This window comes from Schistosoma haematobium, chromosome 4, assembly GCF_000699445.3.
Source record: "Schistosoma haematobium chromosome 4, whole genome shotgun sequence".
Classification (NCBI taxonomy): Eukaryota; Metazoa; Platyhelminthes; class Trematoda; order Strigeidida; family Schistosomatidae; genus Schistosoma; species Schistosoma haematobium.
In genome coordinates this window covers 21,660,928-21,675,408 of record NC_067199.1, presented here as the reverse complement: position 1 = coordinate 21,675,408, position 14,481 = coordinate 21,660,928, and the positions used below count along the sequence as shown (strand labels likewise).

The 14,481-nt window shown below is 32.2% G+C and overlaps 1 protein-coding gene across 1 annotated transcript in view; it reads right to left on the bottom strand.

Annotated features, from left to right (window-relative positions):
• Nucleotides 1–1,500: 1,500 nt before the first annotated feature.
• The window catches only part of FAM63A (Ubiquitin carboxyl-terminal hydrolase MINDY-1), a 38,858-nt gene continuing 25,877 nt past the window's right edge, over nucleotides 1,501–14,481 (bottom strand). The window contains exons 8-10 of the mRNA XM_051215960.1: nucleotides 11,810–12,141; nucleotides 9,334–9,431; nucleotides 1,501–6,361 (exon numbers count right to left, since the gene is read on the bottom strand). Coding sequence (XP_051066505.1) covers nucleotides 9,347–9,431; nucleotides 11,810–12,141 — 417 coding nt within the window. The 3' untranslated portion in view covers nucleotides 1,501–6,361; nucleotides 9,334–9,346. The remainder of the gene's footprint in view (nucleotides 6,362–9,333; nucleotides 9,432–11,809; nucleotides 12,142–14,481) is intronic.

Here is a 14,481-nt window from a genome sequence, read left to right as displayed (position 1 = left end):
TTCACTTGGTAACAGACGTTAGTAGTTGACCACCTTAAGTCAATGAATAATAATGATAGTAACACAATAAAAACTCAAAACATTATTTTTCATTAAAAAGCAGCTAAATAGGTTAGGAAGTTGGAAATATTTTGGTCAAATATGCAAATAAAACTACTGAAGAAAAATGTGAGAAATTAGCAAATTTAGTTATGAGTACATTGCATACTGAAAACTATGTAACCAATTACCTATTTATGTAACTGGATTAAGTCACAATCTTCATAACAACTAGTGATACAACTCAGATGACACAATGTTAGTAAGACCTCAACTAATCTAGTTTTTTGTTAAATGAGTTATTTCTCTTAAACATAACCGCGATAGTACTTTTCAAATTTATATCTCCACACTAACCTGTAATTCAATTGTTTGTTCCCACTTTTAGTTTACTAATTTTGTTGTATTCCAAGGGCGCTGTCGGTTGATATATGGAGAGTTGCTACATCATAAAACTGTCTTCTTGTATATCAAGCATTTCTTTTACTTCTATGACCTCTGTCTCCCATCGCGTTAATGATTATTGTTGAAGTGTCGTACGTCAGTCGGCCGATCTATCGAGTCCGTGCAGATCAGGTTTCGTATTAGAAGAATATTCCAACCGTTCGTAATTAGGAATTACCGTAGGCCACAGTAAAACATAGTATATAAACCCAAAGCTGTGAAGCGAAATTCAAACAGAAAAATACAAGAATTACCGGACTGAGTTATTACGTGTGAGACAGGATTTTGGAAGGGAAGTTTGAACAAGCGTCTGCAATTCACATCAGGATACTATATTTAGACAACCCCCTTCATTGATTTAAATGACTTTATGTGCTGATATATGAATGAATATACAGGATGTTTTTTAAGCAATGAATGATAGAACAGTACAAAAAAATTAACTTACCAATTCTGAATGTAAACTTCCCAGTTTTTAGTTCTTGGTGCGCCAAATGTTTTATTACTGCATCAAGAATATATTGACCCTCAGCACGACGTTCAGCTTTAGAAGATTCCAAAAGTGTAATTGCTCTTGCTAAACTATAACGATTACCTTGAATTAAGGAATCTGCTAACGTCTTAGCATACTCTGTTTGGTTAATAGACAATGAAGTTATCTTTTGAGATATAATAGGAATAGAAGAATGGATATACTTTTTAGAGTGTTTACATGAAAACACTCTGAAACGACCATACGATATATGAATATGAGAACAAAGACGAAGCATGATTTCAGTTTATTCTGAGATAAATTGATGCATGTTTTTGTCACCTCAAAGTATCTTTTCAATAAAACAATGATAAACAGTATTTAGACTGAAAGATTAAACCTATTTTTCAAATAAAAACAACACAAAACTTGACATTCTTACAGAAATTAAATACTTCAAATAAGTAAATAAAACAAATTTGTGAATATGAAGGTCAATTAACAGAAAATGTACACGATTCAAAAAGTTGTTTTGCTAGCTCATAGTAATAACTGAAAACCTGAACCTAACAAGAAAGTGAATTATCATTCTGATCAATGATAAAAACAATATGGTCAAGATTTAAACATATAAACTATTTTAGTAATCAATGTTTCAAGATGAAATTATGGAAACATTATTTCAAAATAATTATTAAATACACTTCATTTAACCCAACAAAGGCATAGTGTCAATTGAGTTACAAAATCACGGCTAGATAATCTCATGCCAAAATTGTGAGAACAACAATATATATCACAGGTACAATTAAAATCAACGTTTATTGAGAGAAAAGGCGCAGCAAAAAGCGAACAATATATATTGGGAGTTTATTGTCTAGACGTATTTTATTGGTCGATTGAGTAGTAAATATCTTTTTTTTTCATTAATTTCACAAATAATTAAACACTTGTAACATGATACATTGGCAGACAGACAGACGTCATCATCACAGAACCTAGCACAGATGTGTATCACTCCAAGCTCCCATAGACTATGTTCCACAGCCACAAGGGAGAACAGAGCAGTATACACACCCTTTAATTGGGAAATAGACATTACGCTTACGCAACGAGTGACGTATGTTGGCAGGAACCAATAGGGTTTTTTGAATTCATTCCAAGATTTCTTTGGATACAAACCCTCCAGGGCCGACGAAACGGTCAAATAACTCAGCTGCTTCACTCCCATTACAAGTTCGACATGCTAACGTTATTATTCATGAAGATCAGAAAACTCTGCATTTTATCAGTGTTTTCGCTTAATAGAATTATGTCAGCTGAGTGTTCTAAGTCAGCAAGAGAACATCCTGAGATGCCACCCCTGAAAATTTAGGTAGCGAAAGTATATTTCTGAGGGGACATCTATGATCACTAGGATATAACTCGACTGGTAGTATCTAGTTAGAGAGTTTACATCAGGTGTATGTACCTATTTCAATGGTAAACATTGATATATAACCTCTTGCTCGGCAGAGTAAAATCCTGCATTATTATCAAGGAATACAATTATAGTGAGTGGTCAGTAATTTAAGGGACTTTTGTAAATTTCCCATTCGAGTTTATTAGGGATATTTATTTATTTGAACACATAAATGTTGGTACATAAGGAAACCGAATACATATGCGCCACACAAGTCACCTGATTTGCGTGCGGGCTGTGATACTGACCGGGTGCCCAGATCGAAGCAGGTGGTTTTCTTAGGAGACGACACCCCGAGCCTTCGACCCAAAGGTCTGATTCACAAGGCAGCGGAGCAGCGTCAGGAGATGCAGTCCCATGTTAGCCGGTGACCAACGATTGATTTATACGCCATTTGTTCTCTCAGGATACTGGAGCCTATGTTCACCATCGGTTTGGAATCAGGGTTTTCCAACTCCCCTAGGTGGACCCTCTGAGTTCACCAACCCGGTTAAAGCGCCGAACACTCGCTTTTCGTCCTCTCAACTTCGTAAACAACACCCCCGCTACGAGAAGGCAGTTAATAGGAATTCCCTGGCAGTGGTTGTATACGCGTGGCTATGTGAGAGCATTGCGAGCTAATCCCCGCACCCTCGGCCATACTAGGGCATTTGGGGGTAACTGAAGGGTAGCTTAAGACCAGTCGAACTGCTACCCGAAGTGTTCCACCCATATATCTAATCTCATAGATTGAGAGTGAATGGTAGATCCGTCCTTTTCCAAAAGAGCCTTACTAACACCTGCTTTTTTAATGCCTGTTTGCTTGTTCAGTCAGTAGAGTTGTCTAGTGTTACCTATTGCACTACCTGTTCCATCTATTTTGCTTTCGTTGCCCAACCAATGCTCGTAATTATTATATGAACCCGTTGTTAGTTTGATTATGAGTTGTCACTCTTCACCGTCCCCCAAGCCTGTCAGGATAATTTTTAAGAATTTATTACTTTAGTAGATGCTCATTGGACTTTCATAACCTTTTGAACTAATTTATCGATAGATATAATTACTATATTTAAAGTTGTTTGGATATCTTTTCAGGCTTTTTCAGAATGAATTGTTTCTTTACGATCGATTAGATATTTATATATCTTTCACATTTTCATCCCCGAACTGATATCTAAGTGGGCCTCCTGATGTGACTTTCCTACATCTAGTAAAATACATAGAAATACGTTTAAATCGAAAAAATGACTAAAAAAGCTTTTTAAGTGGTAATGACATGTGTATATTATAATTTCTGGATGCTAGAACTAAGTTAATCTCTATGGGTAGAAAGTGGAGATGTAAACAAACAACAGGTCATTGGAAGTCTGCTTAAAAAGTTTTAAAAGGACAATAATATACACAAAAGTAATAGTTATCGTGTTGAACACTGAGCAGTAAGTTTAATCAACGTTACAGTTTTAAAAATCCAGTACTACAATCATTTTAAATGCTTTAAAAATTAGAACAAAGAAGTGCTTAACTTAAAAATGATTTCACAAAAATGTGACTAATCTGTTGAAAAAATAAACTGGTGTGCAATAAATCTTTCTAAACAGAACCAACTAATAAGTTTCAGAATGATTACGATATTGACAATAACAGGTTAAGATTAATAAAGCTACAGTAACATGAAGAGCAAGATATGAAACAAGCATCCAACCAATATGATAATAACAAACAGTTTATCCTAAGACTTATATGGATAACTTCAGATAGTTTCGGTATCTGCCAATAATTACCTTAAATTATACATTTCAATAAAATTGTAGCAATGCACTTAACTAAATTCTTTTTGAAATTAGCTTCTATCGCTGATGAAATCAGCTTCAAAATGACTATGTATGGGAGTGTGTGTGCTGAACAACTACTTCAATTCAGTTTTGGACTTCTCAATTGTTTTAATTCAAGGACTGTAATACAGTCGCGTCATGTGATGAACATGATACTTTTGTAGTTATGAAAACACAGGAGACTGGATTCCAATTCAGCGATTTAAAAGTATTATACTGGATGAAAAACCTAAAAATCCTTGTTTTAATTCTGTAGATGTAGTTTAACTTCTAACAAGGACAAAGTTAATGTCCTTCCATGATAAACATTTTTTAAAAAGTTAAATAATAACAAGTTATTCAAGTAAACAAATGTTATTTCCTAATCTATTTACGAAAATAATTATATATATATAACATCGAATTTACTGGTCGTTCTGTTTCAAAAGTTCACTTAATTACATAAATGCATAGGACACCTTTCGGAAGAAATTTACGTGTATATGTGTGTTCATACTGAACCCAAATTGATATATGTGAGCAGTGTTGTTTAATGTCATGTACACTTACCTAACTAAACAATTTTATTTTTAATTATATAATATTGAAGATCATCAAATATAATCCGATCGATCATCTTCTGAACACTGAATAGTACTAATAGTAGTCATAAGGCAACAATCAATAACAAACCTTACAATAGGTCAAATAAATTAAAATATGAACTATACAACAAACAACATTATGTAATGTACAAAAATTCATTCATATTGAAAAATAAAACAATACTTTAGTATGCTGTTTATTCTGAAAAGAAAAAAATACATAAGTAACCATGCAAATAACCAACAAGGAAACAAAGAAAAAAACAACGTAGATACCATCATTATCAATATATTCATATATCTAAGTAGTCTATATATACGTAATGTACTTCACACAATAACGGTAATGATTGTGTATATACACAGAAAAAAAGTGGGATAACAAAATGATACGATTTTTCTGTAAAAAAAAATCTACATTTACGGGTAATGTGAGTAAATATGTAGAAAGGAGAAAAGAAACAAATGAAGAAAAAAACAGAAGTACATAACCAGATAATACTGATGAATATATGCATACTGATTTTATTGTTAACAAAATCAGTTTACAAACTAATCATTTTCATCATTATTATCATGATGATAGAGAACAATGGTTGAAAAATAAACAAATTATAAATTGTTTAATAAATATTTAGAAAAAAAAAATCAAACAAAACACAACACAATCATAGTAAATAGGAAGATCTACATTGAATTTATAAAAAAAACAATACACTAATTGATATTTTGTAATTTTCCCTTCATGGAATAAAGATGAGCAGCAGTGAAAGTTTAGAAAAGACGAAAAGAGTAAATGTTTAATTTATTTCTTTTTTTTCGGTTTTATAAAAATAATCATCACAATAACTCTGTGCAATGTTCATGCCTTTTCACTCTTTTTTTCTAGAAATGTGCAGAGGCAAGAGATAGGAGAAAAACGACAAGATACAAAGAAAATAAAAATCTATGAGTAAACAACTATCACAAAACAGAAATGGACTCTTGAAATAAAAACTAAAAAACCAAATGTTCAAAGTGATATCAAGTGAAACGAATGTATAAGAGAAAATAAGTTTTCTTTAACAGAGAGTAATAAGTATAACAAATGAAAGAGGTATTGTTTTTTAACAAGAGTTATTTTTTATAATCATTGCTGTCAAAATTCACATCATATTGTTACTATTGTGCAATTGGCACTAATAATGAATAATAGTAGGTGATTAAACTAGTGAGAAATATTTACGTATATATAAAGTATAAGAAGATTTATAATAAAAAATAATAATAAAAATAATAATAGCAATATAAATCAGACATGGAAAAAAACAATACTAAATGAATCTGATTTTGAATATCTTTGTGATGTATTCTACAATTTGAGGTTTTATCCATATATATATATATATATATATATATATATATATATATATATATATATATATATATCGATAATTCTCAGGAAAATGTTATTAGTTAGTAACTAATTATTTATATTGAACGGCTACTAACCACTACGACGATATTCACGTAAAAAAATGTGAAGCATAGAGGAAGAACAAATACAAGCCTGTAGATAAGTTGGAAAAGAGAGTGAGAAAAAGAAAATGAAAACAATATTAATATAATGGTAACATTTTACTGAACATTTATAAGTATGGAGATAAAGAATATATTGTCGTTCCATAACTAACAAAAGAATTAGTTGGAATTTCTTTAAATTTATATTGCACTTCTTATTACTTATTTAATAAAAACGAGAAAACTATAAATTACGTGATTACTTACACCTTTTAACCTTCGTGGAGGATCATAGACCGCCCACAAGCATTCTCCGACCAACTCTGTCCTAAGGTTTCCTTTTCAGTTGTTTCTGAGTGCTATTCATTATTTTGATGTTCGAATTCGATAAGCGTCATAACATGTTTTCTTACCTTTCGCTTTTCCGTTTCCCTTCAGGATTCCAATTTAGCGCCTGCCTTGTGATGCAGTTTGATGATTTTCTCTATATGTGTCCTATCCACTTACAACGTCTTTTCTTAATTTCCTCTTCAGCTCGAGACGGGTTTATTCTCTTCCACAGTAGGCTGTTGCTGATGGCATCCGGTCAACGGACTTTGAGCATCTTACATAGACAATTGTTTAGAAATACTGGTATATTTTTTTATGATGGTTGTAGTAGTTCTCCAAGTTTCGGCTCCGTACAGTAGAACTGTTTTGACACTCGTATTGAAAATTCTCAATCTGATGTTGGCTCATAGATAATTGTTTTGAGTTCCATATGTTCTTCAACTGTAGGAATATGGCTCTTGTTTTTCCCATTCTTACTTCTATGTCTTCATCGGATCCTCCTTGTTCATCGATGATGCTTCCCAGGTAGGTGAAAGATTCCACCTCTTCCAGAGCTTCTCCATCAAGTGTGATTAGGTTGTCAATCTTTGCGTTTTATTTGAGGATCTTGCATTTTCCCCTGTGCATGTTAAGGCCTACCGATGCATAGGCTGCCGTTACACCTGTTGTCTTGACCTGCATGTGTTGTTGTATATGGAATAGGAGGGCCAGATCATTTGCAAAGTCCAAATAGTCTAGTTGTATCCAACCTGTTCATTGCATTCCATGCTTCCCCCCAGATGTCGAGGTTTTCATAATCCAGTCAACCACCAGAATAAATAGAAAGGAAAATAGAAGCAATCTTGTCTGACACTAATCTTCACTTCCGATGCATCTGTGAGCTAGCCCCCACGAACGACATCGCAATGTAGTCCGTCGTATGAATCCCGTATGATGTTGACGATCTTACCAGGTACACCATAGTGTCGAACGTTTCATAATGTTCTCCTATCCACGCAGTCAAACGCTTTCTCAAAGTCAAGAAAGTTGATGTACAGAGATGAGTTCCATTAAATTGATTGTTCAACGATAAACTGTAGTGTCGCGATTTGGTCGGTACGCGATCGATCCCCAATTAATCTAGTCTGTTGATCTGAAAGTTGAACGTCTAATGAGTCATTCACCTAATCCCATTATTAATTACTACTGGAGATATTTGATTAGCATAATATGCATTTTTAATGTCTATTGCCGGATGAAATTAACGGATAGTTTATTAGAAAATTAGTTACTTGGTTTAATCTGGCACAAAAGTTTTGGTTTGTCGTTTTTTTTTAAAGTTATGGCTCATTATTTCTGCTGGGCATTCCATATTGTACCACATATAATACTGGATAAAACCATTACTACTAATAATAACAACTAACACAGGTTCAGACCGTCGAACCCATTTATCTTGATTTGCATAGTTCAACAAGTATCACTAGTTCTTATATGAAAAAAATGTGGTCCGAAACCGACTAAATGAACCTAAACGAGTTAATAAAATGACATATGAAAAAAATACAATATAGATTAACCCAGATACCATACGAGAATGTTGTTATTCTACGTTTTTGACTGATAAAATACGACAGTTGTCAGTTGGAAAATTCGATACACTCTTTATTAATAAAAGATTTAGCTGAAAGCAAATTCTGTGCTAGTTTTTCACATTTAAGATCAAATAAGAAAGTTGATGTCACATTTTTCTATATAGAAGTAAAATCTTATGATAGAAAAATGGTATCATATCTATTATGGCTTCATTTAGTACTTAGTATATTTGGAAATGATTTCCTACGATCAACGAATGGGTTTGCCCGACTATCTTAACCGAATAGTCAAAGACTTTGGGTGATATGGTTCAAAATCGTTCACAATGGCGCAGGCACATTTGCTTTTTGTCTTCGATTAGATTTTAAATTTCTAAATTACCTAACTACTTTATAAGTATTTTTTATTTCACCAATTTATACTTTTCTTCTCGAACATCTTTTATTATTACTGATACTGTTACTACCTCTACTACTCTGGTACTTACCTTGACAATTTCATCACGCTGTACTAATGGCATGTGGTAACATGAACAGCCAACACACTTACATGCTTCTACGTTGCTTATGACAATCATTTAATAATGATGAAGGTCGACCTTATGATAAACAGACTCACATTTGAATAAGTTAATACGTATAAATAGCGGTGTACAAAAAAGTAGTAGCATCCTCATTCAAATGATGCCACCGTGAAAGTCAAGTCCAACCATCAGATTAAAACACATCTTCCACTTCATAGGAATAAGAATTATAAGCAGTAGTACATATATTTCCAAATAACATATTCTATTCAAAATAGAATATCTTGTCATACAAACTATTACTTCATAAAATGTATTTTATTCAATAAATGAATACAAGGTGGATTAAAGTAGGCAAAAAGCTAAACAGGTTTATTTGAATCATGTCTTAGAGTAATGAGGAATTTAAATAAAACTAAACTGTAATGAAAGTATACAAATTGATCAAAAAGTAATTTTTCCAACAAACCAATTCAACCTAACCCCTAAAACAACACGAACGTCCTAAATTGCAATGCCGTTTATGCAATATAATAACATAAACTATTCACAATTGATTAGTAATTATTTTAAGTTAGTATTTTCCTACTTACTGAGGTAAATATTTTATTTGTATAATTTCCAAAATGTTTCTGGATCTTGATTTGAAGCTCTGATTTCTTCTTCTTGAAGTATTTTGCATAAATCATAACTAAAATGTAACAAAAGAAAATTATTGAAAACGAATTGATGGAGAATGAATTAATGTGCTTAGTTCCAGGGTATTTACTTAAAATATAACTCATTGAAAAAAAAAACTATTATTGACTTCGAAAATTTTTTAACAGGAAATTTCATAGTTTTATATTGAACAATTAAAAAAAGATGTAATTTTATAAAGTGGACTATAATAAACTACTCTGCTGAACGCTTTAAGATTCAGGAAATTTACTATCTGTGTAATGAACGCTACTCAAACGATTGTTTGTAGGTAGTGTGTAGAAGAACATGACGTCGAAGTTGCTACAACTGTCACATGGAGTGAAGAGCTTCAGTGCATTGAGATCACGGAGTTTGCAAAACACTTCGAGGTCACACGAGAATACAGTTCAGATGACAGAACACACCGAAAGATGCAAATGGAAGATTGAAGGCTATGTATAACGTATTATAAGAGTGCTTCTCAAAATGAATACATTCCTCCTTCTTACTGTTGTGCTTTACACTTGCACTACTAGGACATCCTAGTTGACATAACGGGCAATATGTAAACTTGATAATCATGCCTTAATTTCATAGGTTAGTAAGAATTATAAAATCATTTACTTTTTTAAATAAATTTTAATACTGTACATTTAGTGTAGAAATGTATCATTTCCTGTCTTCCAGTATCTGCACTTCGGAGGCTTCAGTCAATAATTTAGGTTTTACATGGACAGTTATCAGCCAAGTATATAACACATATTAACTCAGATAATCAATCGTACCATCTACAGTCACACAATCAAAAAATGATCTGTCAAAAAACCACTCATCATTATCTATGGAACGTAAACTCAAACATCTCATCTCATAACTTCTTCCCCAAACTTCAGAACTGAATTTTATAGCAGTAAGTTTGACACTGACGCTAAAAATTTACCGAAGTGTAGTGACTGTATATCGATATTACTTTCAATACGACTGAAAACTACGAAAACAACAATAGAAAATCGTCGAATTGAATGTGGGTGTGTGTCCTTACACTGTTAACTGAACAAATAATTCCAAATTTCCGATGTATATAGTCATAGGATAAATATGAAAAGTATCATTTGAATATCCTTCTAATAATTATTCATTAGAGTAAAAGTACGGAATATTGTTAACATGAACTTGAAACACGATTTGAGCAAAAAACTTTCGTAAATGTTTGGCGCTGAGTATATAGAAACGATTATGAAATTAGATTAAATTTTCCTAAATTCCAGTGATTAAAATCAAACTATTCCAACAAGTTTGCACTTCTTCAAGGAAATAATATCAAATCTATCTGATACCAATAAGGTAAAAAGAATATTTCTGATCAATCTTTAAGACGTTTGACCCCCTCAGCATCTGCGTTAAATTGTTAATTGAACTGTACATGATATCAGTTACAATTGTTTTTCATTTACTATTTGATTATACAATCTTCCTCTTTTTTCCATTCCTTTACAAAATTATCATTCTACTCTATGTAGGATACTCTTTCGATCTTCTTAAATTGAACCAAAACAGTTTGTTATCAATAAATAAATCAGTTAATAGATTCACAGATCAATGAATTAGTAGTTACTAGTTTAACTTATACGACAACCTAAGTTTCCTTTTCTTTATAAACTACACAACTGAAAATAAAAATCTGTATTATTGCATAAATATTCCCAAATAAACATAATCCTATGTATTAAAAATGCTTATCTTTTAAATTCGAATAACACATTTGGACAAACAATATTATTTTCAATAAGATTTTCATCAGACCTTATTACTCTAATGCGCAGTAATATTTATGTGTAAATATTAAATCAATCAAGACAGTTAGTTTGTAAGTCAATGATAACCACAAAATAGATTACGTAAATAAACATGATAGTCAGTATAGGTTTATGGAAATTGTGGAATCCTCAAAGCTATTAAATCACGCAACAGATGTTATTTGGATAAGCATCAAAAACCTGGAAGCACTGGACGGTTTTTTCGTCCTAGTGTGGGACTTCTCAACAGTGCCCACCCGCAACATGGAATTGGACTCAGGAATTGTTTTGCACACAAAAGCTTAACCCCTAAACTACTGAGGTAGTGTCTAAAAATGTTAAGAGTTCGCACCCGAGGCTGAAGGCCCTGGGATTCGTGTGCACCGATGAGAAGCCCCATACTAAGATGAAACGGCTATTGTATTTTCCCTGGCTTTCAATGGTGTTCTAGCTAAAATCAATTCATGATTTAATAACTATCAGCATGATAATTAAAAATTAAAAAGTACGAAAGTGTTTAAAAGTCTGATGAAAATCTGATTGAAAACGATATTGTGTCGTTTTAATTCCATATGAAATCAAAAGCACTCACTCTAATGAAGTCGAATTACCCTCACTGAGATTATACACAGGTACGGAATCAGGATAGTATTGTTTTTCGACAAAATTATCTTTACTGTTATTACTATTACTAGTACTTTTACAATCGGTTCTAGATTTTGAATCCAATTTATCCGATTTAATTGTAATAACACGAACAGCATCAGATGTCTTTCGAATTGATGAATCAGATGTTGTTGGACAAAATAATTGAAATGAACAATCAACAAACTGTGTATCACCATCTAAATCATTTAATAACTCCCAAACAATATTTGGTTCATTGAGAAGACCCATATCTGTGACTAATACAAATATTGAATCCTAAAACAAATATGATTTCAAAAAAAAAATTACTAACACCAATCAGTTGCTTTTTGCCTAAGAAATACAATAATTCTAATCACATAACTCTGAAAAAGTAAAATACTCGATACTTTTACGTTTGGAGAATATTTCCTCGAAACGACAAGTTAAATATAGAGTCATAGTAGCATACATTAGAGTGGTAAGGCTATGTTGTAATAAAAGTGATGTGGAGAAGGAAATAATCAATAATTAGGAGGTATTTTAATTCTCATCATAGGCTGACATCAGCTGGAGATTCAGTGGAAATCAGGAAGTACTGAATAACTGTTTGGATTGAATGATTTGTTGCACCAGTGACACTACAAAAAATATATAGGATTTTCAGGTCTGACGACAAGTATGACAATACTAGGTTAGAGACGATAACTAACGATATACACTTTTCAACGACAGTTAACTTACGATGTAGAGCAATCATAAAATGGTATCAGGGAGTGATCGCCCCATTCCAATATGGTTGATCTCAAAAGACACTAACCTCTTGGGACTCCGTGAGTTTATTCGCAAAGATTGTCACTTCGATAGATTTTTGGAGATTTATATACTTAATGTGAATATAGACAGTTACTAACTGAAAGAAGACTGAATATCAAGGAGTACATAGAATCTATTTAGTGTGGAGACACAGGTATTCATTGTTAGAACGTTTCAAATTAGGATGAAACAATGACAGATTTTTAGTGCTTTTTGACTTGGAATGCTTTCAAACTGATGCCGATTCGTTATGAAAAGTTTTTTCGAATTAAAGAAATTTCTACAAATTCATTTAACTTGATATAATAGTTAATATATACAAAAAAAAATTTATTTTCCGAAAACTTTTTCATGTGAATTTACTTCTGAAATTATTACTTCTAAAACAAATCCAATTTCATCATTAGTTGGATACGTCTGTAATTTTGACGAATTTCTAATTCATACTAAGAAAAAACTTGGATTTACAGTTATTGTACTGTCATAATTATATAGTAGCCACATAATTTTCTGGGCGTGAATCAACTCTACAAACTAACAAACATCTTTCAACATATCAAAAATGACAAAAAGTAGGAAGACATTTGAACTTTTAAGCAGAGTTCAGACAATAACAATTAATTAGAGATTTCTTGGTTGTATTAAGATTTTTACTATCATATCCTACTATTTTAGTAAGACGTAGTATATATTTACTCATTCAAATAAATATGAGATGGTTGAACAGAAAACAACAAAAACAGTACATTTACAACCACGACACGTAATGTAGTACTAGTACCAAGAGGAGGATGACAATTTTTATGCATAAAAAATATAGCAAATTGTACAAGATTGTAATTCTGTTTAGCTGTTCAACATATGCTATCCTCTCTTAGAGGTTAACTGTCAGTAGCATGTGTCAAATCGTTTGCCGTTAAAAAAGCATTCCCTACTATATGGGTTTGTGGAGACTGATGAAGTTTCATAGTTGAAATCACGGACTGATCATCGTTAAACAACTAGTGGTTGTGCAAGATCGATTCAATGTCAACTATGAAAATAACAATTTTTTAACGGCAAAAATGTCATATTTTCATTCGATTTATGAAGCTTCAATATTTTCAATATGTTACGTAAATAATTTCACTTCTGCTCAGTGCAAACGAACAGATAAAACACGTATTTATTTAATAGACGCTTTAAGTGGGTTATAATCAAATTTAAATAGTCCAATAGGCCTGAATAGAGCTTTGGTTAGAGAACTAAAGTTGAAAAGGATCTGCCAGACAATGGCTAACCATAAAAGAATATGCTACAATAGAATAAAAGCTCGTCATCCTCCGATTTGGCCTAGAATGTGAAGGAATAAGCGGCACGGCTAGTTTTAGACTGAGTGGTGAATTGAAAATAATGCATTCAGCCACCATACTAGTCTCTTTGCATCAAACAAATGGGTCACTGAGATAAACAAAGGTAGATAACTTCAAACTTCATGTTAGTTCCAACTGTAATTACCAGTTTACCTGTAGATGCCAGAGTATTTACATAGAATGAACAGAAAGTTTTTTTCGCATCTCGCAGAACATTCTACAACAAATGAGACTAAACATGCTAAAATAATTTAGTAATGCGATTGCTCGTACTGATTGTTAGTGTACATAATTTCAATACAAAAATAATCAATGCTCGCACAACTTTGGATTCATTAGGTCTCATTATGGGCATCGCTATTAAAGGACTGAAAAGGAAACTACTCATTTAAAAAGATCCAGTTGTACATCTCGCACTACCCTGTGTAACTTCTATGTACAATATTTTATTTGATCCTCCCAACAATAA